Below are 27731 nucleotides of genomic sequence, written 5' to 3'. Positions count from 1 at the left end.
TAAAATCCATAAGAAAATAGCACACGTCCTCACTATAAAAGAGCATTTGTCTGAGAAACAGGTGAGCTGCTTTTTTTCCACAAACATAATCTTATCTTTGTAAGGATGTGTGTTTTTATTAAAAAAAACAAACAATACCTTATGCAAGGATTTGGGATGCTGTGTCTTCTTGCAAATTTGCTTTTAATCTGTTCAGTCATAGAAAGAGTGACTGCAAAGTGATGTTTTTCTTTGCCTACTTCCACCCATTTTTCACCTGCTGCACTGACCCCCTTGAGGTATCATGATAACCAATTTGTTTTATAAGGAGATAAAACTTTGGGTGCCCACAGCTACTGCTCAGCTCCACGTACGCCACAGTGCATCAGCAGTGCAGAGCATTTGGCAGAGGTGGTGGAATCCACCTGGGCTGTTTCACACACATGTAAGCAGAGGAATGTGATTTATCATTGACTAGAACTTCACTAAAGACTCCCAACCTGCCCCTCCTTAAGGGGAAGATGGGATACCAAGCACCCCACCTGTACAATGAGGACCTGCATAAGGCTGTGCTTTTCGGCATGTTTTTACCCCAGACTTTTTCTGCCCGACACACATCAGCCTGTGAGCGGATACACACCATTCACTTCAATGAACTCCTTGCCGAGTCAGCAAACCACTCAGCATGAGCAGAGAAGCCTTTCAAGCCTCCGAGTTACTTCAGGGTAACCAAATGAGTCACAAGCAGCCGAGTAATTACTTTTCCAGGCTTCCTTACTTATGAATTTGGATCTGTGTACAAAAGCATGAATCCAGAGAGAATTGGCCATCATACTTTGCGAGCATAGACTTGTTTGCACTCAAAGCAGTTGGATAGGGGCAGGAAATAAGTTAAAGAATAGTACAAACAAGTCATTTACTGCACAGTCTTGTAAGTATAGCCTGTCTAGAGCTTAATAAAAACCACATATTTAATTAGTGGCTTCATTCAGCATTGTGTGAACAGTGATTCACTATGCCAAGCAAGAGGAGATGGGTAGCAAATAGACCTTGTACAAGGTACCCAAGGAAAAAAAAAAGATACTTTATACAAAGAGTAAAGACCAGCATCATAACAAAGATGTGGTGCTTTTAAAACACAAGTGTAGCAAACTCATCTGTAGAATAAGTGCAAACTGATGTTGTACATCTCTGCACCCAAGGGAAAGGAGTCTGATTCTACACCCTGAGTAGGGAACTGGTACACCAGATATCTGGTTTCCTATTCTTTCTCTGTCACTGGAACACAGCACAAACACTTTTCTATTTCTGCTTGTCTGCATTATTTGCTTGCTCCTACTGCCACAATGGCCACACAGTTCCCTCTCGAAGCATTTTTCAGCCCATCACACCTGTTTTGCAGATGGAAGTGCTCAGCCCTGTCACCCCACAGGGGTCCCGATTGCCTAAACACCGCTTGGGGCTCCAAGGTGAAAAGCTTTTGTTCTGCAGAGGCAGGGCTTGGGAGGCCCTTCAAGTTCAGAGCTGCTGATGTCTTTTCACATTAACATTTCCTGGGAGTTAAAGGTCTGCCAACAGCAGTCCCCAACATGCCCCAGTCTTTGGAGGACCAAGTATCCCAGCACCTAGCTCATTCCTCAGGCTTATCATATTGCACAATTTAGGAGCTACCTGGTGGAGCCTGGGCTGCAGAAATGCTCCGAGCAGGCTTGCAAGGCCAGGCCTTGCCCTCTCCGAAATTAAACAGTTCCCTGCTCCTTTCCTGTAGGTCCACAGGTGAGGAAGTTGGTTCATTTATGGAAGACTGAAAAATGGTTCTGTCTCAAATAATGGGAGTTGAACCCATTTTCTGGGCACTGTGGCCACAAAATCATAGGGGATGCTGAAGCAGTGATTTGTGCTTCATTCCTGATTTTGTTGCTATGCTGGTCTCCTGAAATAATTAAATGATAATTGGGCTGGTCTGAGAGGAATGTAGAAGTGTGATTCTGTAGCTTCATGATTAGGGTGCTCCCCTAGGAGGAAGGATAGCTGGCTTCCTGTCCACTTAATATTTTACGGCTTATTATTAAAGCAAAAGCTTTGCTCTGTGCTATTCCCTGAGAGCCTTCGGAGATACACAGATCTTCCCCCTCAACCCTTTTGTCCAGCTTTGCTGCCAGTTTGGTGTTTCAGCGTCAAAGAGCAGAAGCATTGCAAGCCCAGCTGGGTGCTGACTTGCCTAGTGCCAACCGTTCCTGTCTCTGGGGGGTGCATGGAAGCATCTGCCCGTTGTGAGCCCGTGGGCAGCCCTGGGGAAGCCCAGTTCAAGTTTCACATGGATTTTGCTGAATCTTAAACTGTGGAAAACGTAACATAAAGGTAAGTTAGATGGGCATCCTGCTGCTGACTACCGCTTTTCAAAGCAGTCGCAGCATAGGGCATTTTATGCTTCAATGATCCAAATCAAACATTGTTCCAGTTCTCTGATCGGGGTACAGCATCCCTCTGCCTTGCAAGTTGCCGTTGCCTCCAAAGTCCACAGTCTGCACACGTGCTCCGGTGCTGGCTTCGCTACCACCAGCCAACATCCCAGAGCATCTCCTGCTCTCTCCTAACCACATTAGCGGGAGGTAATGACGTGGTTTAGATCGAAAAGAAACAGTAAATTCGATTGTGACTTACTAGCAGGATCGGCATGCTGTCAGCAAGCACACACACGTACCCACGCACATGCCCACAGAGTGACCTAGCCTTACGTACGCACCAGGGCTTGTCTCTGGAAACGCACTTTCTATTAATTAGCCGAGATCAGAAACAAGCTTCTTAGTCTACTGTGGGAGATAATGTCATCCTGGGCCAAAAATAAATCTATCAGCTGGAAACTGGACGAATAGAAACTGGACTGATTTTAAGGAGGATGAGGTCATTTTTAGATTACATCATGCAGCCATGTTGCATTCCGATTTATATACTATGAGAGTGTATAATAATTTTGGCTTTGCTACAAAAGCTTATTTGAGTAAGCAATCTCAGGAAAGAGGTTAGAATTTTTCCTACGCAGAGAAAGCTGGTTTATGAACTTCTCCATCCTATAGCAAAGGAAGCATTATTATCTCCTAAAATCCATCTCCCCCAAATCCCTGGTTATATCTGGAGGTCAGAATTGTGCTTGCTACAGGGAAATCCCACTCAGCACACATCTAATTATGTTTCTGTCTTCAGATCCCACATCACAGTCCCTGATAAAGGAATAGACAGGAAAGAGGAATCAGTTGCAGTCCGGTTTATGATTTTACATCATTAAGCCATCGGGGACTGCCAGGCAATCTGAGAGCTTAGCGAACTGAACTCTCGAAGACCTGTTAAGCACTCAGGAGGCACTATGCAAACCCACAAAACAGGAGCATTAATCGTAAGGCAGACTTGTCAGGATGCTCAATACATGAGTGACAGATGAGAACAGAGTGGAAAAGAGAACAGGGAAAGGCAGAAAATAAGAACTGGGAGGTTTGAACAAACCTCAAAGTCTCACAGTAATTCTTCAAAAGTTGTTTTTGGGTTTTTTTGAGTGAGACTTTGCTTTTCATTTCATAGGGGCAAATCCATGCTTTAGCACCGATTTCACTGGAATTACTCCAGATTTACTGCAGTGTAGCTGTACAGCATTGGCTTTATAATAATATGCCTCATTAGTGGCTACTTACAGTGTAACTGAATTATAGGATGCCTAGTTCTGGGCAGTTGCTGCAAAATGGAGCATTGACGCGGCACCTAATAAAGTACTTGTACATGACTTCTGGGAGCTATAATGCTATATTATTTATGAAGTGCCATTGTGTTTTAAAGACAGAACACCACATGTTAAAATCTGTTTTATTTACATAGTGTCACCAAGGATTAAATCTATTGTCTTTACTGAGAATATCCCAATCTATACAATGCACATATTGGCACGGAGCATCCCTGGAGGCACAGAGGTCAGACATGCCAGGGCACACCAGCACCATCTATGGAGACAGAATAGTTCGAAGTGGATGTGTCCTGGTATAAGCACCGAGCCAGATGTTCAAAATCTGTGGAAAACTAAGAAGAGAATGATATTTTTCCCAGATCTGATTTCCCATGAAGCTAGAAGTGGGTAGGCTCTTTCGTGATAACTTATGCAGCACTTCTGCTGGTGAGGAGTGCTCAGGGAGAGCGGGGCAACTCCTAAACAAATAGTCCCCCATCATGACTTTTGGGAGCAAGTGGATTCCTACCAGGAATTTTGTCCTAAGAAGCAAATCTTTATGTACAAGCTCTGAATGTGTATTAAAGACATTTTGCATGTGAGAAAAGAAACGCAGCGTCAATTCGAACCCCTACAGCAGTAACATGCCATAACCCCACTTGCTGCATTTGCTGTTTGGTGCTGGAGGGCAGCACGTTGCCCGAGTCCTGGAGCACGTAGGCAGAGATGTCTCCTGCCAAATAGGACGTTTAGTCTGGTCCTACCCTGAGGTGCTGCCACCAGGTGACTGCAGCTCCAAACCAGCTGTCACATCAGCAGCATTCATCGGGCCATGCGCTGCTTTGCAGTGCTGCAAAGACCTCTCTCTATCCAGTGTCCCATGAAGGAGAACCGTGTGGAGCTTACAGGAGCCCTGACAGTGGAGCAGAACCCTCTCTTGGGGGAAAAAAGATAAAAATAGATTTTTAAAAAGTAGATTTGGGAGCTTTGAGGACATTATCCTCCTTGAACCAAAGGGGAACCAGCTCTTCTCTGAAACCCATGCCTTGCCTAACCATTGCTCTGAATATCAGATTGGGTGAAGTCATTCTAGTGAAGACCTTTCACCTTTTTTTTTCACCTTTTTTTTTTTTTTTCGAGAAACACCTTGCCCCCTAAATTGATGCGTTTCTCAGAGTACTTCCCTTAGGTGATCTGACCATTCAGGGTCCCCTCCCAGCAGGTATGTCCAGCTGCTGCAAACATGATGAGCCACTGTGCGCACCCCTGGCAGTCCCAGCACCACCAACACTATGTAAGGATGCTGAAGTTTTGAAGAACACCTAAAATGAAAGACATGACTGACCACAAACATTGACCTACTTGAAGCAAGCACTTCCCTAGGAAGGCAAATTGCCTGTTTGGGGCATGTCAGAGGAGCCTGGGATGAGTGGCTTTGTTCTTTGCTTGCCTCCTGCCTGGACAGTCCTCTGCTGGCATCAAGGGACAGGAAAGGGGTGTAAGATGCATGGGCAGCCCTGTTCACTGCTATCATCTTCTGTCATCTTCTCTCCTACTTCTTTTCGGGGGGGGGACCTATAATACCAGTGGAGAGGAGCCAACCAGTCCCTGTCTGGTCTCAAGTCCCCTAAAACCTCCAAGATCTTTAATCTCTATTCCCGCCTCTCTTCTTCCCAGGTCAGTCTCAAGCCTCCCACTGGGGTGGTGCTTCCCCAGATGCTGCTTTCACTCCATGAAAGTACCACTGATCCCTTCACCACTCTGCAGCAAAGCCCCCCAAGGCTCTCCCAGTCATCACCACTCTCTGAATTCCCACTGAGGTCTCCAGGGATTTTAAAAGCTAGAGGTTTTGCTGAATTAAGTCTATAGGTAGAAGATTTTACTTCATTTTCTAGATGGAGCTAGTTTAAATTGTAAAATCTTCAAACTCAAGACTACTTGTGCTTCCACAACCCTGGAAGAAGGGAGACTAGAAATCCTAAGATGGATAACTGTGAGGAAGAAACTGACCAGTGCTGTCTGGAAAAGTGGATTTCTGTCACTGGGCTCAGGTCTGCCTTCCAAGTTATCCCTACGGATCACCCAAAAGGCATGAAGGGGGCAGGGTTTTGGTCAGGATTTCACAGTGGAAACCTCCAAAACTGAGAATACGACTAGGATAGCAAAGGCTGGGGCAGGTGTGAGAGCAATGAGGTTCCTCTCGAACAAAACGGTTGGAGCTCCACGCAGCCATCACCCTGCCCAAGGGCAGTGGTGGGCTTGTGTGAAGAGGCTCCTGGCCAGCCAGGATGGACATGCACTGGCACAGGAGCTCTGAGGAGCTTTGGATAGGATTAAAATCGCCTGTGTTGTCAAAATGCTCCAGTAGAAACACACTAAAACAATAATTGCATTTCTATAATGTTTTAAACCTTTAACAAAACAACTCCCATTTGGGGTGAACCTAAGAGTGCATTGTGCTCCCACTGGGGAGACCCCCGGCAGACTAGCAGATTGGGGAGCTGATCCCTACTACTTGCCATGTAGGTGGGATGGTCATTCTATATTCAGGATAGATGAAGGTGGTAAATAAACTTTTCACAAGAAAAATAGCTGAAGTTGCGAGACTGGTCAGAAAAGCATGTGAGGCTGACCAAAATTAAACCACGTAAGGAAAGCTTGGCCTTGGGATTGGATGCCAGAGCAGAAACCTGTGCCCTAGTGCTGGCAGAGTGCTCTCTCTGTGTGTGGCTAGCTGTGGCTGGCAGAAAAGGAGCAAGTAGGTTGCTAAGCAGAGTGAGAAGGCATTTACAGGATGCCTATTAGAAAAAATGATAGAGAAATGTTGAGGTGCTGGCTGAAGGAGAGAGCTTGGAAGAGGAGACATGCTCTTGTTTGCTTCCTGCAGCACTAAAGGACCAAACATGCATCACAGACCGCATCAAAGAAATATCTGGTCATAGCCAGTTCCCATCCCTACTGGACACAGGCTGGGGGTCCCTCAGCATTCAATAGCTGCTTGGCTCAAAATGGGGAACAGTAATTCCCACGCTTCAATGAGAGCAGTGCCGTGTCTCTGATGGGCATGTAATGCTCTCTCGGAGCTAACTTTGCTTTTCTCAGGCATCCAGTTTCACAGCTAGTTAGGCATGGCTGTGTTATACATCTTCTTAAACACCACCTGCTGCAGCCGTCTCCTTCCAGAGCCTCCTCAGCTCAGAGCCGGGTCTTTCAAATAGCTGTTGTCTGAGGGTACCGCTAGCATGTGGTGTATTTGTTTTCTGCCATAAGCTCATGAGGACCTCGTAAACTATGTGGGATAAATTAAACCTTGCCTCAGCCCCAGTGGCACAATGAAGCTAAAGGATGAATTTAATCACAGGACGGTTAGTGTCAAGTGGCAGAAGAATCTCCCTTTGCCATCTTTACTACGATGTGAAATGCAGCTGCTGCTGGGGAGAGGAAGCCGTCTCTCACAATGCAGGTTGCAGGTGGCATAAAAGAGATGCTAAGGAAAATTTTATGTACTGCCTGTTCAAATGAATACAAAATACAAAGGTCTCTATAGACACACACCAACTGTTTCTGTAGGAACAGGTCAGAGCTGCAATATTTTTCCCCTGAGGGTACCAGCAGGAAAGTGTGAAATTTATTAGTGTTCTAAAGCAGCCCTATTTGCAAACACAAACTGAGTTTAGCTTGGAAAAAGTTTTTATTCCATTTTCCAACATGTTTCCCTTACTGTTTTGCAATGGGGGGCATCCGGATAAGCAGATCTTTCCCCAGCTGGGCTGTGACCCCGGGAGAGCTCTCCGCTGGAGGGGCCGAGAGGGAGCAGCGGGGCATGGGAAGCGCGGGGGGTATTGATTTCAGACCGGCAGCCTCCTGCCAAAGGGCTGGCTCCACGGCTGCCAGCGCCCTGTGTCCTGCCATTAGCCAGTGTCATTGCCCAGAAGCGAGACTCCCGCAGCCTCCCCTCGCTAATCCACCAGCCACATTGCCAGCTGTAGGTTTGTTTGGAGGTGGCACAGGGGGAGGCAGGGAGGAGACCCATTTAGCCTCCTAGGCATGTGTGCAGGGAGAAGGTGCACGCAGGGACATCGCTTCTCTCTTGCCTATCATGGAGGGGTGTAAAATGAGCTAATATGAAGAGACCCTGACTAAGTGCACCCAGCAGGACAGTGTAGTGAGGACTTTCTCCCCCTTTCCAGACCCATGAGTGCCCCCAGGGACAGGACCACAGAGCTGTAGCTGTGAGCAGCTGCCTCATGTGAAGCCTATAACATTTGTGACTCGGCTTCTGACCTTGCTCGGTGCAGGGCAATTCCCCAGCTGGGGACAAAGAACCATCAGGGCTCCCTGAGGCAGGTCCCCCTGGGAGAAACAGTCCTCCCCCTCTCCCAAGGGGCTCACATGGGGACTTGTGGCAGGTTTTCACAAGAGGTGAGCACTACAACGACCCCCACGAGGTTCTCCAAACACATCCAAGCTGGGCATAAATCCATCTCTCATCTTCACCAAAACCCCAGTGGGCCACCACCGTCACCCCAAAGAGGACAGCAGGGAGAACATGAGGGATGATCTCGACCCATTTGTGCTCCTAATTACTATGTGTGTGCAAACACTGCCCTCTGCCTCCTGCAGAAAGGCTTTGTTGTTGGGCTGGAGATCTGCTGGGGGGTTTATTTTCCTCTCCTATGAAGCAGGATGATAAAACAGCATTATCCAGCCTGGCAGCGGGAGCAAAATGCTGGCACGCCTGGCTCGGCACTGGTAGTGCCAGCCCAAATATTCAGAGTCATGTTGTGAGTGGGCTGTAAAAGTCTTCAGCCCTACAATAAGTAACACTTGGAGATTTTCTCCTATGTGTTATGGAAGGGAGGACTTTGGACTCCTTTTGCCTACAGGGCATTTTGCCTACGGGCATATTTTCAAGCATTTTTTGCCCAGGATAAAGGTTAGGCAATTTTTGATTGTTTTTAAGTATGTTGATTTTCTCAAGGGAAGGGGAAGATAAAATGGCATCAGACTTTATACCTAACCTGAGACACCTAGGCAGGCTGCTTCGGTCCCCAGAGGACTGGCAGTGCAGATAAGTGGAGCAAAGCCAAAGGTGAGCAAGGAGACGTAGGAGCACAGCAATGGAATGACCTTTCCCAAAGCCACAGCCAGCCCAGGGCATGGCCAGCAGTAAAACCTGTGCCTCTGCCTGGCCAGGACAGCAGGATGAGGTGCCAGAGCCTGCTTGCCTGGCTGGGGGGGCATCCCCAAGCTCCGGGAGGATACACAGGGGATGGGCAATGCTCTTGTGGGGTGTCCATCACCCGAACACCAGCGCTTCCCTCTGCCCCGTGACTCCTGAAGGGCAGCACGGATGCCGAGTCCCAGGGATTTCAACAGGAGGGAGGTGCCTAGCCCCTGTTCACACCTTGGAAAGTCTCCTTGGCCTTTTTTCTCCATAGGGCCCTATATTGTCCCCAATGGCTGCAATGTCAGGCTTGGGGAGGCATGGAGGGCAGGAAGGCAGCGAGCCAACTTGTGAGAAGAGAAAGCATGAAGGTTGCATGCAAGCTGCAAATGAGTCCATAGGAGCAAGCGGGGACTCCCTGGCATGGCCTGCCCTTCTGCAGACTTTGGTTTCCCCATTGAGGTGGCAGCTCTGCTTCTGTTTCATGCTGCTTTGGTATAGAGGATGTCACGGGGAACACTGTTCTAAAGAAATGCATCCTTTTTTTTTTTTTTTTTTTTTCTGGTCAATAAACTTGCAGTTTGACTTTAGGGTGAAGATTTGGATCAATTCTCATTTTCTACAAAATGATTCTCTCTTATACACCAAGGAACAGAATTGAAAATGTAATCTATCTTGTTGGGAGGTAGAGTCAGGGTCATGAAAATTAACCCCCAAGTGCCGTTTAGTGTGCCTTTTCACATGCCAGCAAATAGCAGAAAACATCTTTGGATTTCTAAACAGTAATTTAGAAAAAAAATAGTCATTTTTGTCCAGACATCTGAAAGGATCCTGCCACCAAGTCACTTTTCCTCTACAACATAAAATGAGAACAACCATTTCCAGCAATGATTTGCCAGCAAATAGCAAATGCTCTTGCCAGATGGAAACTGGGATCTGGGTGACTGTCTCACAGCACTGTATTTTAATATTTGGCTATATAAATTGAAGCAGAACTGGGCTTCTTCATATTAAAAAATTTCACTTCTGAATCCACAGGGTAAAAATTAAAAATTAGAAGTAAAATTTAATGAGCACTCTCATGTAAGGTCAGGAAAATGTGACACTAAAATGACCTGAACTGATGAAGAGACTAATCAAGTGTAGCTGGCCCAACACAGAACGCTTTGTGGAGGAACTACCCAGATATTGCCTTTATACTTAGAATTTAGACTTTATACTGCAAACAGGGGTACTGGAGGCAGACCTTTAACCCAGCATGCCACTGGTACGGTTCTTACTGGTGAACACCAGAGATGATGCTTGTAAAGGAGGCCCAGGCTGGATAAACGTGCATGGCGATCCACCAAAGTCTGTGAGAACTTCTGTGGTACGTGGGTCTTCTAAAACTCATGGGAGCCAAAGGAGATGCTGGGAGGAGAGCACAGTGGGTGGCGTGGAAGGAGAATCAAATATCCCAGTGTGAGGAAGGAGGATGCTGAAATGGGTCAGAGACCTGGGAAAAGCTCCTCCCGGTGCAAAGGCTTCGTGTCAGCACCAGGAATCACCCTTGGATCAGTTCTGCGAAGAGCAGCTTGAATATTGCCTGTGAATCAGGTTGATCAGGTGCCTCCTGTGAAATCCATTCAGCAGCTGACTGTTGGGATTTTGACCAAACACTTCTTTTTTAAAAAAACAAAAAGTGTCTGCTTTCCATTGCTACGTCCTTTCTATTTGGACTGATTACTTAAAGCCAGGAAAAAAAATGTCATTCAGAAGATTTCTGGTGCTGGATGGCAGGAGCTGATCCCTTGTGAATCAGGCTTGGTCACAGCTCGACATGTGGGTTCCAGGATCTGTTTTTCTTCTGCATGGTAATACAGGGAAAGGGAAAACCGAGGTGCATCACAGCACTGTTTTGGGGTGTGGGCAGTGAAATGTTTTTGGTTAAAAACTCAAGGCTTCAACTCTTTGCCAAAAGCAAAACAACAACAACAACAAAATAATAAAAATAAAAAAATCATTAATGGAAAAAACTTTCTCAGTGGCACTGCACATAAACTAGCCGAGCTGATGAAGAACAGAGCCTGATGCATAAACCAGAAAATTTTGAACAGAGCCTGATGCATAAACCAGAAAATTTTGAAAGCAACTCAGCTGACTTTTATCCTCACCGCTGAACTAGGTAGAAGTGGCCAGCTCTAAATTACTATTCTTTTATTCATCACCTGAGTTCTTATGACACTCGAGAGAGTTCAGGATATCTTTGTTCTGGGGCTCTAAAAATGCAGAATAAAAAGCCCTCCTAAGAATTTCCAACCTAAAGAAAAGACAGCATTTAATAACAGGCGCAATAGATTACTGGGAAATGATGAAGTGGTATCTGTCAGCATGATGGCCGTGAAGCTCGTCCATCAGTGACTTAATTACTACCAAGGGCTCTCTGGCAGCAGAGGCAAGTTCAAAGGCGAGCAATAAGGGCATTTTTCAGATAGTTTCTTGGTGTCCACAGGAAAACACAAAGATGCTTGTTCAAAAATTCTGTGAGTGAAAAGCAGAGTCTGGTGTGGGGCAGGTTAGAGCTGGGAATTAGAGGCAGCAAAAAGAGGCAGCAGAGGTCTGGAAAATACAAACAGACGGCTGTGCCTGATGCAAAAAGCAAGGCAGCAAGGCAAACCCGTGGAGATGTAAAAGCAGAGAGGTGTGCCAGCCAGGGCAACGGGGTGGGGAAATGCTGTGAACAGGTACGTGCCCAGTAGGACTGTGCTTGCCAAGGCTAGGGAGAAGGTTGCTGCAAATTTGATAGGAATCCAGTTCATGTAGTCCACAGATACTTGCCAGGGATGGATTCAGCAGCTCAGTTTGGATACCCAAAATGTCAGTGAGATAGCTAAGCCCCAAGAAACAGAGGAATGTGTTTGAACACCTCCCTGTTTTTTTCTGCTGCCTTCACGCTCAGCAAGTGCATCTCTGCTAGAGCAGAAGCTATCAGAGCCATAAATGTGCCCAGGGCAGAGGTGCACATGGATGGGAGATGTGTGCACAAAGCCACCCACCAACAGTCACAGCTGTGACACCCATGGGTGATGAGGAAAGATGCCATTCAGCACAAACACATCATCCTCCCCACATCCCTGGTGGCCATTTCCCAAAGCAGCGTTGGTGTCAGCTTTTCCGCTCTCACAACAGCCACTGAAGTGCTGCTCTAGTACTTCAAAAGTGTCTGTTAAAGTAGCACTATGACAGTCACCAAACAGGCCACTGCTATCTATCTTTAGGGATAAGATAAGACATCAAAGTGATTGATTCCCAGTTCTTCACGTCAGAGCCGAATGTGGGGCCGGTGGCAGCCCACGCATCCCCCCATCCCGCAGGAGTGTGGTTGCATGTGGGAAGGACTGTCAGATTCCCAGTGGCTTTTTTTTTTTTTTTCCTTCAGTCAACTTTATCTCCTTCCTGTTGGCAACCAAGCTTAATTTGTGCTTTTGAAATTATTTCCCTACCTTTAAATAACAATAAGAAACACCCACGGAAAAATGTCTTGGTGCCCTGACAAGCAGATTTACAATGGGAAACGGTGACCACCCAGAAGCAAAAAATTATAATTATAGGCACATAATTCATTCTATCAGTCCACCACCAATAACCACAGCATGAAATGACCCCATTAACACCCCCAAGACACAATCATTTACCTTCCTCCAATACCGTGTCAAACAAACAGCTCATGGAAATGCTTGTTATTTTCCTGGCTGCAAAAGCCTGCCTGCTAGCCAGTGGAAAAATGAGGGAAAGTTGTAAATGAGAACTCTTTCCCGATTTATTTTAAATTTGCTAGCAGATAGTCATCGATGGTCTACTTGAGAGGCTGTTCTGCCCTCCCTTTCCACGCTCCTTGTTGTCTAATACACATGGTATCATGCCTCCTCAGCAGAACCGGAGGAATGCATATGTCACACTGCGAACCCAAAGCAAATAAGAACATCTCTTATCTGAGCTGAGCTCCCTGAGAAGGTGCTGGCTGATGGGAGATAGGAAGAGGCTTGCTTGAGGGATCTCTGAAAGCTCCTTATGGCCTGTTGTGAGGCATCCAGATACGGGCTGCAATGGGATGATCCGAGGGAGAGCTTAATAAGTGACTTTCAGAGGTTTTAACAGCAGGAAGAAAGGAAAATGCATTGTCTTTACTTCCCCCCTAGAGTGTGTCCTGGGCTGCCACAGGGGCCCAGGATGATGGTTCTCCCGGTTGATGGTTATTCTCACCGGGGAGGACCCGGCTTGCTGTGTTGATATGGCATTTTGAGGGACTCTTGTGGTTTGTGCTGCTTGAGAAAGGTCCCCAGCCAAATGTTTTTTCATACTCTTTCATTCCGAAGCACCCATTTCTGGGGGCCACCCACGGACACATGGGAAACCACACAATCAGGGAACACCTCTGGGAAATGCAAGCCTTTGTGCAAAGCAGCGGAGGGAGGTGAATGGAGTTCGCCTGGAAAGCCAGAGCTGCATAAAACCCACCTGGTTTTCATTGAAGAAAGACGTTGTGCTGAGATGATATTAAACTCCCTAATGCATGGTCTGGAAGAACAAGCGTGTGCTGCCTGCCATCCTACCATCAGCTCCTGCTGCACAGCAGCAACCAAATAAAAGTGAGAAATAAAGTTCCTAGGCTGACGGACTGGGGAGAAAAAGAAAAAAGAAAAAAAAAAAAAAAAAAGAAGAAAGAAATGATACAATCAATTAAGCAACAGAATTATTTTCCAAGGAGGCAGTCAATAAGGCAGAAACACTAGAGATACAAATAGCCTGGAGGAACACGCTGGCGGCTTTAGTGCAGCCGGCTCTTTTCCATTAGCAGAAAGGGATTGCTTAGCTGGACACGCGGGGTCACTTTCCGCTTCGGTTCCTCCCAATCAACGGCTAAACTAACAGGTGCAACCTGATGTTTAAATTTGAATACAGATAATGGAGAGCTGCCAGAGCAGCGACGAGAGAGAAAACCGGCGTGGCAGATGCCTGTTGAGATGAAAGTGGGGATACCGGCAGAAGGGCTCCGGAGCTGGGTGGCGAGGAGGAGAGGTTCAGCCCGTCGCCAGCGCAACGGCTGCTGGATATCCTGTGAAACATGAGTGGGAAATCTGAACACAATTACAAGAGGTCAAGTGTCCGCATCAGAAAGCTATGAAAATCACGGGAAGTGATTATTAATAGCCATAGCAGAGAGGCTGAGGACTTAGCAGGTGGTCCTTTCATAAGAGGGACGTACCTGTTTTGTAGGGGCAGGCAAACTCGCACCCCTTGGCACTGTCAATCAGACCCTTTCTCTGCGACAGCAAGTCTCGGTCTCAGCAAACACACAACGGGAGGGGATAACAGCAGTAGGTTGGATGGGATTCCTGCTTTGCCCCAGCCTTTCTGCGTAATCGTGGGCAAAGCCACCCCACACTATCCCATTTCCCATCCCCAGGAAGCAAATAATTGTCTCTCCTTCTCTGGTGGCCAAGATTTGGACCAAGGAGGCAGTGGGAAATCCTGAAATGAGATGGTTATTGAGGACCCTAGGAGCTGATGCTTAATGCAGTCTCGTGACTTCTCAGCTGTGCGGGCAAAATCCAGGTTTCTTACCCCCAGAAATGCAGGGATGGGACCTGCTATGGGATAGAGTCAGTCTGGACTGAAGAACTGGACTTCCACTGCTTCCAGCAGGCATGAGATCCAGTAGCAATTCCTACTCCGGGCTGGGTATCCCAAACCACAGTAGCCACCATGCCATAAACCAGCATTTTGGTCACTCAGCAGGTTTCAGAGCTTTTACCAAGACAAAGTAGGCAGGAGCATGGTGGTTTTCTCTCTCCTGGTAGGTGGCTGCCCTGGGCAACAGTCTTTTTTCTGCAAATCCTGTCTGTGGTTTGTTCCCTGTGGCTCCCGCATTTAACCTATGATCCAGATACATAAAATACCCAACTTTACAATAATTAACTCTCTTGGAAGCCACCAGAATGTAATAGAGATTTGTGCACAGTCCTTCTCAGTAAAACACAACTGTTTTTCAAAATGGTTTAGCTTTTTGGGGAAGGAGGACACGGGGCCAGGCTCCATCCAGGAGCAACCCCGAGGATGATGCCAGATTTGGGGCAAGATGGTTCTCTGATTAGAAAAATTCTCTGCAGGTGGAAGGGTGAGAAGATGTGGTACATACTTTTTTGAGAGTTTGGATAGCAGATGCAATCCCTGATGTTTTATTTGAAATAACTCCTACTCATTTGTGGAAGAAGAGCTCACAATACTCACATTTCCAGTGCACCTTATTTCTCTTGTAACCTGCAGCCCACAACTGTCAACTTGATGCACAGTAAAATATGTAGACATAAAATGGTCAGGAAAATTCTCCATTTGCTAAGCAACAAATATGATCAGTGCTTCTTTGTTCACTCTAAGACTCTGTAAAAAAAAGGCCTAAAAATTTGAAAATGTAGATTACTAGCAAACCTTAAAGGTCATCCTGACACATAAGGCATTTAATGAATTCCTGGATTGATATTTTTCTTAATTCTTCTGGAATTAGATTATAATGATTGTATTTGCACAGTCTCAATTTTTTTGGAAATGAAGTGTTTGGTTTCATTAAATAAACTAGGGACTTTGCTTCAGAAAGAGTGACTTTCTTTATGAAACTAGCTTAATTGCAACTAAAATACGGGCATATATGCTGCAGTAATCATCCTCTTCCACAATTGTTTCAGTAATTCAATTAGCCTGATATACAAGAAAGGAAAGTAAATTTAGCTTCAAATTGAAGGCTACATATGATTGGTATATTTGACTTCAGGGGATATTTATAAGCAGATTATTCTTGGGGAACTTCAGCAGGTAGGACTAGAACTGCATTTTTTTAAAGACACTCTGTACAGGCACCGAAATAAATGGTCAGTGCTTATGGTAGTCCAGCCTGGAGATCCTCTGACAACATAGGTCCAAACACTTGAAAAAAGTCTGATCCAGGGCTTCCTTCTACAGAGGGCATGACATTTTTATAAATGGTTAAATCCTCACAAGAATTACCACTAATTCCAACTTCAGAGAGCTACATTGAAAATGTGTTTATTTAAAATTGCTATTCAGCTGTTCCTTAATTAAAGTTTACAAAGCCTGAGTATGCAGGAACACCCGCTAGAAGACCTGTAATTCTTGGCAAAGGGCAGAATTGAAGATGTGGTGCTTTTTTTTCCCACATTCTCTGAGCTAGCACAGGGAGTTTTCTGCCCACCAGCTTTCTTGGTCCCACACTAAGGCACCAAACCCCTCCAGTTTCTATGTGCAGCTCCGTAGCACCAAGCTCAAGGCTGCAGGGTCCATGAGATGTCACAGAAATAAAGAGTCAGCCTGAATATTGCAGTGTTTAATCCAAGCAAACCAGATTACTGGGAGGATTTATGTCCTAGTGCAAACTTCAGCAGTTAGTCCCATAACACATGTGAAGCTTCTGAAGCCTTATCTTCTCTTTATCAGTTGAATAATACCGGCTCCTGCCTAGCCAGACTAAATGGGATTTTAATTGAATGTTTCCTTTAAAAATCAATGGCAGGAAAACAACAGGGTCAATAGTGCATGAGCATGTGCTCAATTCCCCCAAATGACACACGCACACCCACCAAACATATCCATGTAGGCAATACAGCACTAGCGTGATTATTGTGATTATCATTATTACATATTCTTCTGAAATCTGAATTCAGCTCTTGATTCCTTGGGCTATGGGTAGGCACACGCTTGGGGAGGGGGCACGTAATTATAAATGTTGCAGCTGGTGCCCATTGCCTCACCCAGAAAAGCCTGGGATGGCTGCAGGAATCGCTGGGCACATTCTCATGGCCTGCCTTCACTGTGCAGAAAGGCAAATCAGATGATTGCCGTGGTCTCTTCTTGTTCGTGTCCTTGCTAAAATAAGTCACCCTGCTCTTCACCCTGTGATCGGTTCCCGAAGGCAAGTGCCTGCTCTCACATGGCTTCTTAAAAAGCCCATGCATCGCCGTTCAGATGCAGGCTTTTGCCAGTCCTGATCTGATTGCAGGAGACAGCCGTCTGCGGAGCTGCGTGGGATAGGGTAGTTTTTAAGGGATAGCCTGGTCTTTGGTCTGAACAGAGAAAAAATGTCCCTCAAAATGAGTCTGAAGGGACGGGACTCAACGTGAGCCTTTGGCTGATTCCGTGCAAGCTTCACGCATGCACATACACAACCGTGCCTCGGTCTTGGCTTCGGGCACCCTTCGTCTCCCAGTGACAGCCCTCCCCTAAAAGAAGGACATTAGTTATGGTGACCTGAACAGTATTTTCATGACAGTACCCACCAGAATTACTTCAGCTCCATCTTCTCTCCATGGATGGGATGGGTATTTCCAGCTCAGCTTCTGCAGGTGCTGCACAGCAGGTGTCTGCAGCCACAGGTCCCTATTGCTGCATCTTTCTGCTCCTTCCCGTGCCCATGACCCATGCCCCCTCCACCTGTCCCTCCACCTCGTGCACTGCCTTGGGCCATGGGACTGATTCTGAGCCCGTTGATGCTCACCAAAAGCTGAGCTCAGAAAAACGTGCTGTGTGCTGTAGTTCCTCCTGGCTTTCCTTCCCATGCCCCAAAAGACGTACGTCATGCATTGTTCCCCAGCCAGCACTGCCCTGGCTTTGCCATGCATGCTTTTAGCCCTTTACTGGGTTTCCTTGCCCCCCCGCTGCATAGCCACCTCTGCAAATCTGTCTCCTTCCCTACACATCCCCTCTGCATTTCACACATCATTCCCTTCACTGTGTCCGGCTTTACCAGGTTTTCAAGCTTTGACTCGAACAGGGACATTTTTTAGCTGTATGAACCCTCTAGAGTTAAATCCCTCTGCAGATTTTTCTTTCCTCTTTTCTCTTTTTTTTAAACCCAAAATAAGGGTGCCTTTTTCCAGTGTAGCTTATACTGCTTGCAGCCTGCTTTGCTCCCAGATACATCTGAGCCACTTCCCAGTCATAACAGAGAGAGAAGTATGCTGAATGGCGTGAGCAGAAGAGATAAAGGCTGCTGTGCAGCAGCATCTGCTGCTGGGACCACTCCACGTCTCTCTTGCCCCTTCTCACCTGAGTGGAGCTGTGCATGGATGTCTGAGAGCTAAAAAAGATGCGTGCACAGTAGGAATCTAACCCTGCGCTCGTGGAGATGGAAATCTAAAGAATTTGTTAAAATCAAGATGCAGTTATCTCTTTCACATTTACTGCCAATTCAGTGAGGATAAGTATCAGTCATCTTCCAGGTCATTAGCAGCCTTCCCCGAGCATTGCTTTCCAAGCTCTGCTTTCACAGCCTGAGGCTCCAGGTATTTTCGAAATACTACAGCAAGGTGGATGCAACTTCTAGGACACAGATCCCAGTTTTAACCTGCGTAAAGAAGAAAAGCTTTTAAAAGTCTATGTTTTGGTTGAAAACTGCTTATCCATTTGAAAGAGCAATAACTAATAAAATCAGATATTTTGTAGCTCTTATTGCTCTAGGATGAGCTATTACTGCCCTACCCAGGTTACAAGGCATCGGCGTCAGCAGCACCAAGGCATATTCTCTCCCTTTCACCCCCAGGCTTATTTTACTCATGAGCCGCTGGAAAATGCAAAAGCTGGTGTTTGACGTTGGGGTGAGCTTTTTGGGGGACACCATGCTATCTGCTTTGCCACTAAATGAAGCAAAGCGGCCGCTCTACATCCCCTGCTGTGTGTTTGGCTGACTTGTTACCCGTGATAACCTCACCAGCTGCCCAGGCTGCTTCAAACGGCGCCTTGGCTGTGGCATCCATAGCCTGGGCTCTCCAGGGAAAGGGCTTTTAGAGGGAACACGCCTCCCTTCCACCTCACCCAGCTCACTCAGGCTTGGAAAGCCTCCAATCACAGCTGGTTGTAGCAAAGGTCGGGGTTTTCTGTCGGGCTTTTTTCTTCTCTCTTTCTGGCCTGGAAGAAAGCAGCAGAACCACAGGTGATGCAATTCGATTAGAAGCTCCCGAGGCTTAAATTAAACAGAATTATTTATCAAATCTCTGGGCCATTAACCCCGTCTCTAACAACAGCCGTACAATAACCTCCCCCTCGCTCCTCCCACATACACTTCCCTTCTCTTACAAAGGCTCAGTGAGATCCAATAACATAAAATAAATAAAACCCCCCACATCCTTCAGTTAAAAAAAAAGAAAGTGGCAATGACAATAACAAACAAACAAGTGACCTCAGTGCTGGATGCCGGATGCTTTGCTGGCTGCTACGGGACTCAGGCTGTGCTGCATCCCTGGGGGGGCACTGGTTGGGCCCCCCAGCTCATGAGCCATGTGGGTGTTGCAAGGACAGCGGTGCTGCCCGCTGCCATTGACCTTTCCCTCATCCTCATCCTCACCCTGCACAAGCTAGCTAAACCTTCATCTGTGTAAATAAATCAGAGTCCCCAGCAGGGAGGTACACCCGCTGCCAGATATGTTTGGGATGATGCACAGTGCGCCTAGCACTCGTGTCTTCGCTTGATGCTCTTCCCAGGGCTGATGCTCCCAACCCTACAGCCAACACCAGCCTCCCCATCCCACCCCTCCAAACCTCACTGAGAAGGACCCTGAAGAACCAAGACCTCATTGCTAAGACTGCACACATTTAATATTTTTTTTTCTTTGCTAATTAATTTTTAGTTCTTTGTTCCCTGGTTGATGAGAATTTAGGTTTTGGGAGAGCCAGACTTTCTCATACTTTCACCTCAGCCACAGCAACTGAGCTTTATCTGGGGTGAGACAGTGTAATGGAAGCCAGACTCTGCTCTGCTTGCCATTGGTACTGGGAGCACCAAGTGAAACGTCAAGTTATTTTGCAACATGGAGTAAATCTGTAGTAGCTGGCAATGTGGCAAATGAGCTACATGTTGCTGAAAGGAAATCAATAGACTGCTTGAGCCTGGAAAATTTTACTTCTCTGATTTTGATATTTTATCCCATAGGTTGCATTTGTCTGATATTTTTTATAGTTCTCTGGGACAAAATCAGCCTGACAGACATGAAACCTTTGTTTGCACAAAGAAACTTTGTTTCTTCCTGTTTTCCTACCTAAGCAAATTAAACATTTTACATTTCAGTCGTCTCCAGCATGCCTGCCCTGCAGGAATGTTACTGGTGCTATTTGCAGAGAGAAGATGCTGAATAAAAGAGCAGAACCTGTCCCTAGGGTATTTTACACTTCCCCTACCCTTGGCTGATTAACAAAGATTTTAGTTCTATCTTAGTACTTCCTTCCGGCTTTGTTCAAATTATTTGTCTTGAACATTTCTTGGCTTGAAAGTATGTCAAGTTCAGTCTCTCCTGTGGGAATACCAGGACTTCTACTCCAACCAGGAAACACTGCCGGTGCAGCCTGCTCCAGAGCAAGTAACTCGGCTTGCACCAGGAAAAGAGGCAGGAGAGACTCCATGAATACTGTTCACCTCCTGGGCCAAAGTTTAGAACTGCTAGTGTTTAACTTGCAATGGTTTATCAGTTCCCAACTGAAATAATAACACAGTCAGATGTAATCCAGATAGGTCAGAAAAGGTAGAGAATGAGGAGGCAGGAATTCTATGGAGTCTTTATGAAGCCCTCTATATTTATATGCATAAAGACAAACTTTACATATATAAAGATGATATGGTTTTATCACCTTTAAGGAAGCTGGGGCTGTGTTTCATTTAAATTAATTACAAATGTTACCCATTAACGTTCTTCTGACCTCTTGCTGACTAATTAAAGGCCTATCATGATGCTCAGAAATGTTATTCAAAGTGAACCAGTCTTGAAATATGTAATGTAATATATACGATTAAGAAAAGTATAGCAATTGCCTAATTAGGTAAACAAGTAATATAATAACTCTTATTTGAAAGTTTTTTCTGACTGCTTCCTGAGCTGGGAGACAATTAAAAAAATAAAAAAGAATGAAAAATCCAAGTCCAAATGCAGCAGGCCAGAACTGTTTTTTAGACACAGGGTAAACAAACCTCCCATGGTTTAACCGTCACTTACAAAGACAGAAAGAATTCAAGCTTTCCAAGTGGACTCTACTTTTGACAAAGCAAATCATTCTATTTCTGCCTTAAATCATGATCTGGAAATGAAGGGCATTTCAAATGTCACTTGATGTAGCGCACTGACGTGGCTGTATTTTGGTAAGAAACCTATCATTAACTAGTCTTAAAAGTTTGTACAGGGCTCGGCAACCATTTGATGGTCTGCTGCAAGCGCCACGGAGACAACCTCAATTCTGGCATTGCCACACTTGTGTAAGCCTGGCTGCGTGACCTTAAGACATCTGTCTGTATGTGGCAAGTACAGATCCTATTTCTCCCTTCCTTACATTTGCTCCAGTCGTTCACATCCGTGCAAAGCAGGTGCAAAACGTCATGACTGTTCTCACGCAAACAACGAGAAGGTCGGTCAATGCCAGTAATGATGCCTCAAAGTTAATTACCCCCTACTTTGAAGGGGGGGGAGGGTAAAATTAGAATATAATCCTGAATTTAACAAACATAAAAGAGCATTTAATTATTCTAGTTATATTGTTATCCCCAGACACTTTCTCATTTTCGACAGGATCTGCTCCTCTAGGGCAGGAGATAATTGCTTATTTCCTTGTACACTTCAGTGATCATTCTGGAGTAGTTAATGATTTATTAGGAGAGCTGGAAGTGTTCAGCCGCTCTGCAAGTCAGGCAGCAGCACTGTGTCCAGCACCTTTGATGCTGATAACAAAAAATCCAGCAGCCCAGAATCAGGGCCACTGATCAGGAGCACTGCCAGGCAGTGACAGGGTGGTGATACAGGCTCTTTGCAGAGATTCCCCTCCTGTGAGATACCTGTGATGAGTCAGACTCTGGGAAGAAAAGATAATTCTGGTGTAGGGAAGTCTCTCCCACTCCGTGTTTACCTGCTGTAAAATCTCCTCCGGGCCGGCGGAAGCACAGCTGCATTAGCACAAAGCCTGTGGTCTGGCTGGAACCCTCTCCAGACTTTCAGGTTGTCAAATTAACATTTGCATCAATTTAATTTTCACATGACTCATCACTAAGTGATTCAGTCTCCAAACAGCCTTCGAATGGAGCTGACCTCTCTTTCAAAGCTTGACCTCAGGTGGGGATTGAGAGGAGGAACAGGAGACTGATGCAAGTGCAGATGCCAGGGTCAGGCAGCTCTGGCTTCCCAGGGCGCAGCTCGCAGAGGACCAGGGCTGTCGCTGCGCACCCACCACCTGCCACACACGCTTCCTTGCCACCTTGTATCAACCGGCAAAAAGGACAGTACGCACAGAGATAGGAGTGGAAAGCAACCGCAAGACAGCAAAAAGCACCCACGTGGGACCCTAACGCTGAGATTGAAACGTATTTTTTAGGTAAGACCTATGAGCTGTATGAAACTTACCCAAGTCCTGTGCACTCTCTTGGTGCCCGGGATGTCCTTTTGCCTGGAGCAAGCTGGGACGCGCTGGCGTTAAATGTCAGTAGATGGGACTACAGTGAAGAATTTGCAGGGGACATGCTTTCCTGAAAGCATAAAGGCCCAGCCTTTTTCAGCCTGTCTTTAGACCTCTGCAGCTGCATGTTTTGCCTCCAGACACTTCCCTAGTGGACATCAATAGTGATGTAGCAATCACACCAGCAGGCAGGCGAGTTTGAAGACTGGTCCCTTTTCAAGTTGCTTGTAAAAGAACTGTGGTTCCCATTGCTCCTAGGGAAGCAGGAGGGGCTGCAGCACCTGGTTTGATGAGGAACACAGAAACCAAATGTAGTGCTAATATTTGTAGAGGGAGAAAACAAAGCTCTGAGGGGGAACAAACCCCACAGCAGGTGTTCACCTACACCTGGGTAAGATGGGTCAAGCCACCCCTCTGGAGGCATCTACCGCTCTCTCAAAACTAGGAAGGGAGCAAACATCTGAAGTAGGTGGTTGGTCTGAATTCCCTCCATTGCCAATACCTGTCCCAAATGGCCTAAATTTGGTCAGACAAGGTCAGGCTCAGCCTGGCAGTTACCTCCTGAGTGCAGCATGCCAGACAACTTCACCACCATCAGCTAATGGGCCACCAAACAGCAGCATCTTAAGGATCACCTGGCAAAAGAACTGTGTACAGGTCTACATTCAAAGGTGGCCCATGGTGATCATCCTCCCCATCTCCCTTCCCTGTCTTTCTCATATATTCTATCTACAAAGCTCCAGTATCAATGGTTGCTCCTAAGCACCTACTTCTTTACACCATCCCAGTAGGATTCAAGGAAAACTCAGGTTGGAAGGGACCTCAGGTGGTCATGTGCTCCATGCTCTCCCATTTTGTTTCTTGGAGGGGAATTAAAGGCTCGAAAGAAGTAAGCAGGACCTGCTGGTTTTAGGAAGATCCCAGAAAAATGACGGCCTTGGGCCCACCTCACCAAGCAAAGTCATGTCTCCTCTGCTCCATAGTGTCAGCCCCCATTCCAAACACGGCACTTTCTTCTTCTTTTTGTGTACTCCCACCCTTCAGCATCCTCCCCACCAAAAATCCCACCCGTATCGCCCAAAACCCTGGTTCATCTCAGGTCTTTGACCTATGCCAGTTTTGGGAGCCACCAGCAGCTGCCCAAGCTCTGTGCCCTGCTGCCAAGAGAGACCCAAGCCTGATAGGGAATGTTCTGGATTTTCCTGAAGGCTTGTTTTTTAGTAACTCTCCATTTTCAGAGCTTATTGGCTTGCTCTTATCGTGAAAGGTGCCCCTGGCAATACTCATCCTTCCTTTATACGGAAAACATCCCGGGCCTGAAGTTATATAAGTGTCACAAGGGTTTAAGGCATTTTTTCCCCACTCACTCATAAGTGTCAGTTAGCTTCTTATCCACAGGCTGGGAGTCCAGGAGCAGTTTGTGTCTCTTTGGCTCCTGTATCTCATCATAGGGCACTTTTCACTTCAGAAATCTCTCTTCCCTTCTTAGGCTACTCCTCAAGTCGGGAGAAAGACTATCAACTGATGTCTGAAGGGGAGGTCAGCCCAGCAAGCAGCTTGATTTGTCTCTCCGCAAAGCTGAAAGTCAGGGGTATTTATAAGACGGAAAGACACAGGGCACTGACCCTTTCAGCTCACATTTCATTGTGAGGGATCTGAACTGTTAATTTTCCAGTGCACCGCCAAGAGGACCGCCAAAGAAAGTCCCAACTGCTAAAAAAACTCATAGTAAGCTGTGAGAGTCCTCTTGCTAGTTGAATGACAGAACTGTATTCAAAAGCATATAGATAAGCGTGAAAAAAGCTGTGAAACAGGGAGGAAAAGCATGAGAAACAAAAAGAGTCGCAGGCTGCCTCCGTGCTAGGGTGCTGAGCCAGCCACCAGCAGCACATGCAGACCGAGGCTGGAAAGGCCCAGAGCCCTGTCCTTCTCTCTGTTGTGGGCATGTTTCTCCAAATGCATTGCCAGAATTTCATAGAGACCATGGCCAAAGCCGCAGATAACAGCAGATAAAGATGTTCCATTTCTCCTCCGGACCAAAATTGGGGATATCTGCTTTGGTTTGGACCAGAGCCATGCGAGAGAGACTCTCACAGAGCTGGAGGAAACCTCTCCAGCCCAACCGCTTCCCTTGGACAGCTTTGTGGGAAGAGACCACAGCCAAGTGTCCATGGCTGGAGCCCTGAATATTTCAAGCTCTGTGAATCTCTGCTGATGTATTTGCTTCCTAATGTACCGGACTCCGTTAACGGCTCTTGATTTATGACGTGGATGTTGAAACTAGTCTGCTTCCCTGTTTGCCTGAACACATCGGATCCTGGAACCTTAAGGTCTCTTAAGCAGACACCATATGAGAGGACTCATCATTTAGCTTGGTGCTAAGATCTCTTTTTTAACACTCCATCGATGTTAAAAATCCTTAAATGAAGCTCAGGCCTAGAAACAAGAAAAGGGGTGTAAAGTTGTGTTGGTTTCCCACACAAGCACAGGACAGCTACGAGCAAGAGTTAGGCTCACATTTCTTACAAATGGTATGAAATAAATAAGATGGGAGGATGTCCTCCCATCTTTTCCTGACCAGAAATAATTCAGTTTATAATGGTTGCAAGCAAGAAACTTTTAGAGGGAAGCACGGTATTTGGGTGAACGTCTCTCGCACCTCTGAAATTTGTCTAGCTGATCTATACAGTCTTCCCGTGACCCAGCCGCAGATTCCAGCTATGGTTTAATGTAGCTCTCTTTTTCTTTATGTTAGATGTGCCTAACTAATCTCTTTTCCACCCATAAATTTCAGCTAAATACATGCAATATCACAGAAATACAGCTGCTGCCATACAAGAAAACACTTTCCAGAGCTGAGGTCTGCACTCTTCTCCTCCCTTTCTCTGACACACTTACAGTGTATGGTTGCCAGAAAAGTTTATCTAAAATAAGAGTCCCACTGTGGACACCATGAAGTTAATGAATCAATCGATGTACTTAATCCTTACAGCAGGGTGTAATGCACTACCTGGCTTTAGCTGAAAGAAATTTGGAGTTTTTTTCTGATTCCTGGATCTTTTACAACAGCTTTACAGCCCACTACCAGGCTCTTTTGATGTGAACTGTCACTGATCAGCACTGATAATATAGCAAATGAGAGACTTGATGGGCTTCTTAACATCTCAGTCATCCATAGACCGATGACAGTTCCAGATTAGCTGTTGCTGTGCATGAATCCATCTAAAATACAATATTTTGCTATATATTTTTTTTAATACAGGCAAGAGTAATATATCTTGTTCAATATAAACTCAAAAAGAGGGCGTAAATATAGACCAAAAAGAAACTTAAACCCTGGGGCACCTACAGATTAGACAGCAGCTGAGTTACGGCTTTGAGAACTTTGGTTGTGTTGAAATTTGTGTCTTTAAGGTTTTGCTTTTAGGTTTTTGGCTAAAGTTTCCAGACATTGAAATTCCTCATTAATTTTATTTCTCTATATTTTCATGGATCATTAATATGTGCAATTTATCAAGCAGGTGATAATAGCATGGCAATAGGAAAAGAAAAAAAAAATATCAGTGCAATAATTTAATCAAGTGCCTAAGCCTGCATCACGGGGCTGAGACTTCTGGGTTTCATTGACTCCACACTTGACCTTGAGATAGTTGTGTCTGTCTGCCCATTTGTCTTCAAAATTATAACCTGCATTACAGGTGTGCTGTGAACTTGCAGTCCTGCCTAGGAAGCCCATAAAGAGCATCTGATGAGCGGTACCTCCCTGCACATCACAATGAGCATTTGTAGCATTGCTGGCAGGGAAATCTTGCCACCAGAGACAGTGGAGCGTAAGACACTACTCACCCCACCCTAAAATGGGTGCGTAAAGAATTAGAAGCACACACATCTCTCCATTGATTAGAAATTGAGTTCAGTGCAGCTCACTTAGCAGAGGTCATGGTTTCTTCCCTCCCTGGAAGAGCTTGCAGAGGATCCAGGCTAGACATCCGACTGGGACATGCTGGTGCTGTGATGTGCAGCCCCGCTCCCTCCTGCACGGCTCCTGTACCCAGCAGGGTCAGGTGAGGCAGCTCTGCAGCACAGGTGGGGCACGAGGGGAACCAGAGACCTGAGCTCCAGTTTTCATTTTCTTTCTGCAGGGCTTCATTAGCACACAGCAATGCCTGTTAAACCCAACCAGCACCCAGTTCAGACCCTGCTGTTCCTTCATTTCCATTTCTTTCAGTAAACTTGTATTATCACCATTGATCATTCTGTTAATATGGGGCAGTAGCTCACCAGCACTTGATAAATTACCTGACCAGTCATCACGGTCCATCACCTACCTAATTGCATCCCTGAAAGAAATGGTACTCAGCCCTGTAATGCTCTACTTAAAAGTAATATAGTTGCTCTGGAAAGCTGTTAACGGTGCTGCGCCACATCTCAAAACAACACAGCTGTTAAAAACTCATTGGGGAGGAGGATGCTGACGGTAGGTATTGAAAGCAGAAGTGATATAAAGCCTCTGTGCTTACTGTTCTAATTGTTTAACGCATAAAAACTGGCCAGCACTTGTCAATTATATCTTTTCTTTAAAAGAGAGACAGTAATGTGAGGCGAGAATGGGAAGGATGGGGCTGACTGCCACTGGCATGACTACGGGCTCGATGGGGTCACCACAGTTTGCGCAGTTTTTACATAAGTACCAAATCTGGTTCTAAAATTATTCCTCTTTTGAGAGACAATTGCGTGTTTCATAGCAGGCCCTGGCTCTCCAGAGCAGTCTTTGGTGCTGATTCCTAAATAAAAGTGTATCTCAGAAGGGTTTGGCTCAGGAAGCTGCAAGTCCAATTCTGATGACCTGCTTAGGTAATTAACGTAAGTATAGTGACAGCAAAAATACTGTGTCCTGCTGTGTTAGGACGCTCCAGACTGCCTAATCAGGGACCTCCCCGTGCCTTCAGCAGGAGATGTATCTCTGAAGGGTGAAGTCAGAAAACCTGGGGGCAGACGGCAGGAGTCATGAGCTGGTAATAGGCACCAGGCAGAGTCATGTACCTGATTTTCCTCTCCTGGAGCTTGGATCTCCCATCGGACGGACACCTTCAGCCACTTTGCACTCTCTTGTGTCACCAAAGTACAGCTCATGCTCTTCAAAGCACCATCAGTGAGTAAGGCACCACCCAGTCTGTGCAGGACAGGAATATTTTGACATTGGGTGCCCTGGAGGATTGACAGATGGGAGACTGAGTTTCTAAGCAGAAAGAATAGACAGCAACCTACCACACCTCTATTCCAGCCCTCCCACAGCCTGTGGGTATGCCAAGAGGCAGACTTTCTCTATGTCTATCCCTGGAGCTGGAGCCAAGCTGCCCCAGATGCACCACACCTAGGACAGAAAGATGGAAAAATTAG

General features: G+C 46.1%; 1 protein-coding gene across 3 annotated transcripts in view; it reads right to left on the bottom strand.

The window, feature by feature from the left end:
- Nucleotides 1–15922: 15922 nt before the first annotated feature.
- EXOG (exo/endonuclease G) overlaps nucleotides 15923–27731 on the bottom strand; it is a 48148-nt gene continuing 36339 nt past the window's right edge. The window contains exons 6-8 of one of the 3 annotated variants that reach the window (XR_008747318.1): nucleotides 27375–27539; nucleotides 18616–18812; nucleotides 15923–18252 (exon numbers count right to left, since the gene is read on the bottom strand). Coding sequence is in view for 2 of the 3 variants with exons in the window: in XM_055804599.1 (XP_055660574.1) it covers nucleotides 18750–18812; nucleotides 27375–27539 (228 nt within the window). In the remaining variant the exon portion in view is untranslated. Of the gene's footprint in view, nucleotides 18813–27374; nucleotides 27540–27731 lie in introns of all 3 variants that reach the window. The other 2 variants (XM_055804599.1, XM_055804600.1) reach the window with 2 other exon arrangements.

This window comes from Falco peregrinus, chromosome 5 (assembly GCF_023634155.1).
Source record: "Falco peregrinus isolate bFalPer1 chromosome 5, bFalPer1.pri, whole genome shotgun sequence".
In the NCBI taxonomy this organism is placed as follows: Eukaryota; Metazoa; Chordata; class Aves; order Falconiformes; family Falconidae; genus Falco; species Falco peregrinus.
The sequence above is the reverse complement of the archived record's forward strand: the minus strand, read 5'-3'. Positions and strand labels throughout refer to the sequence as shown.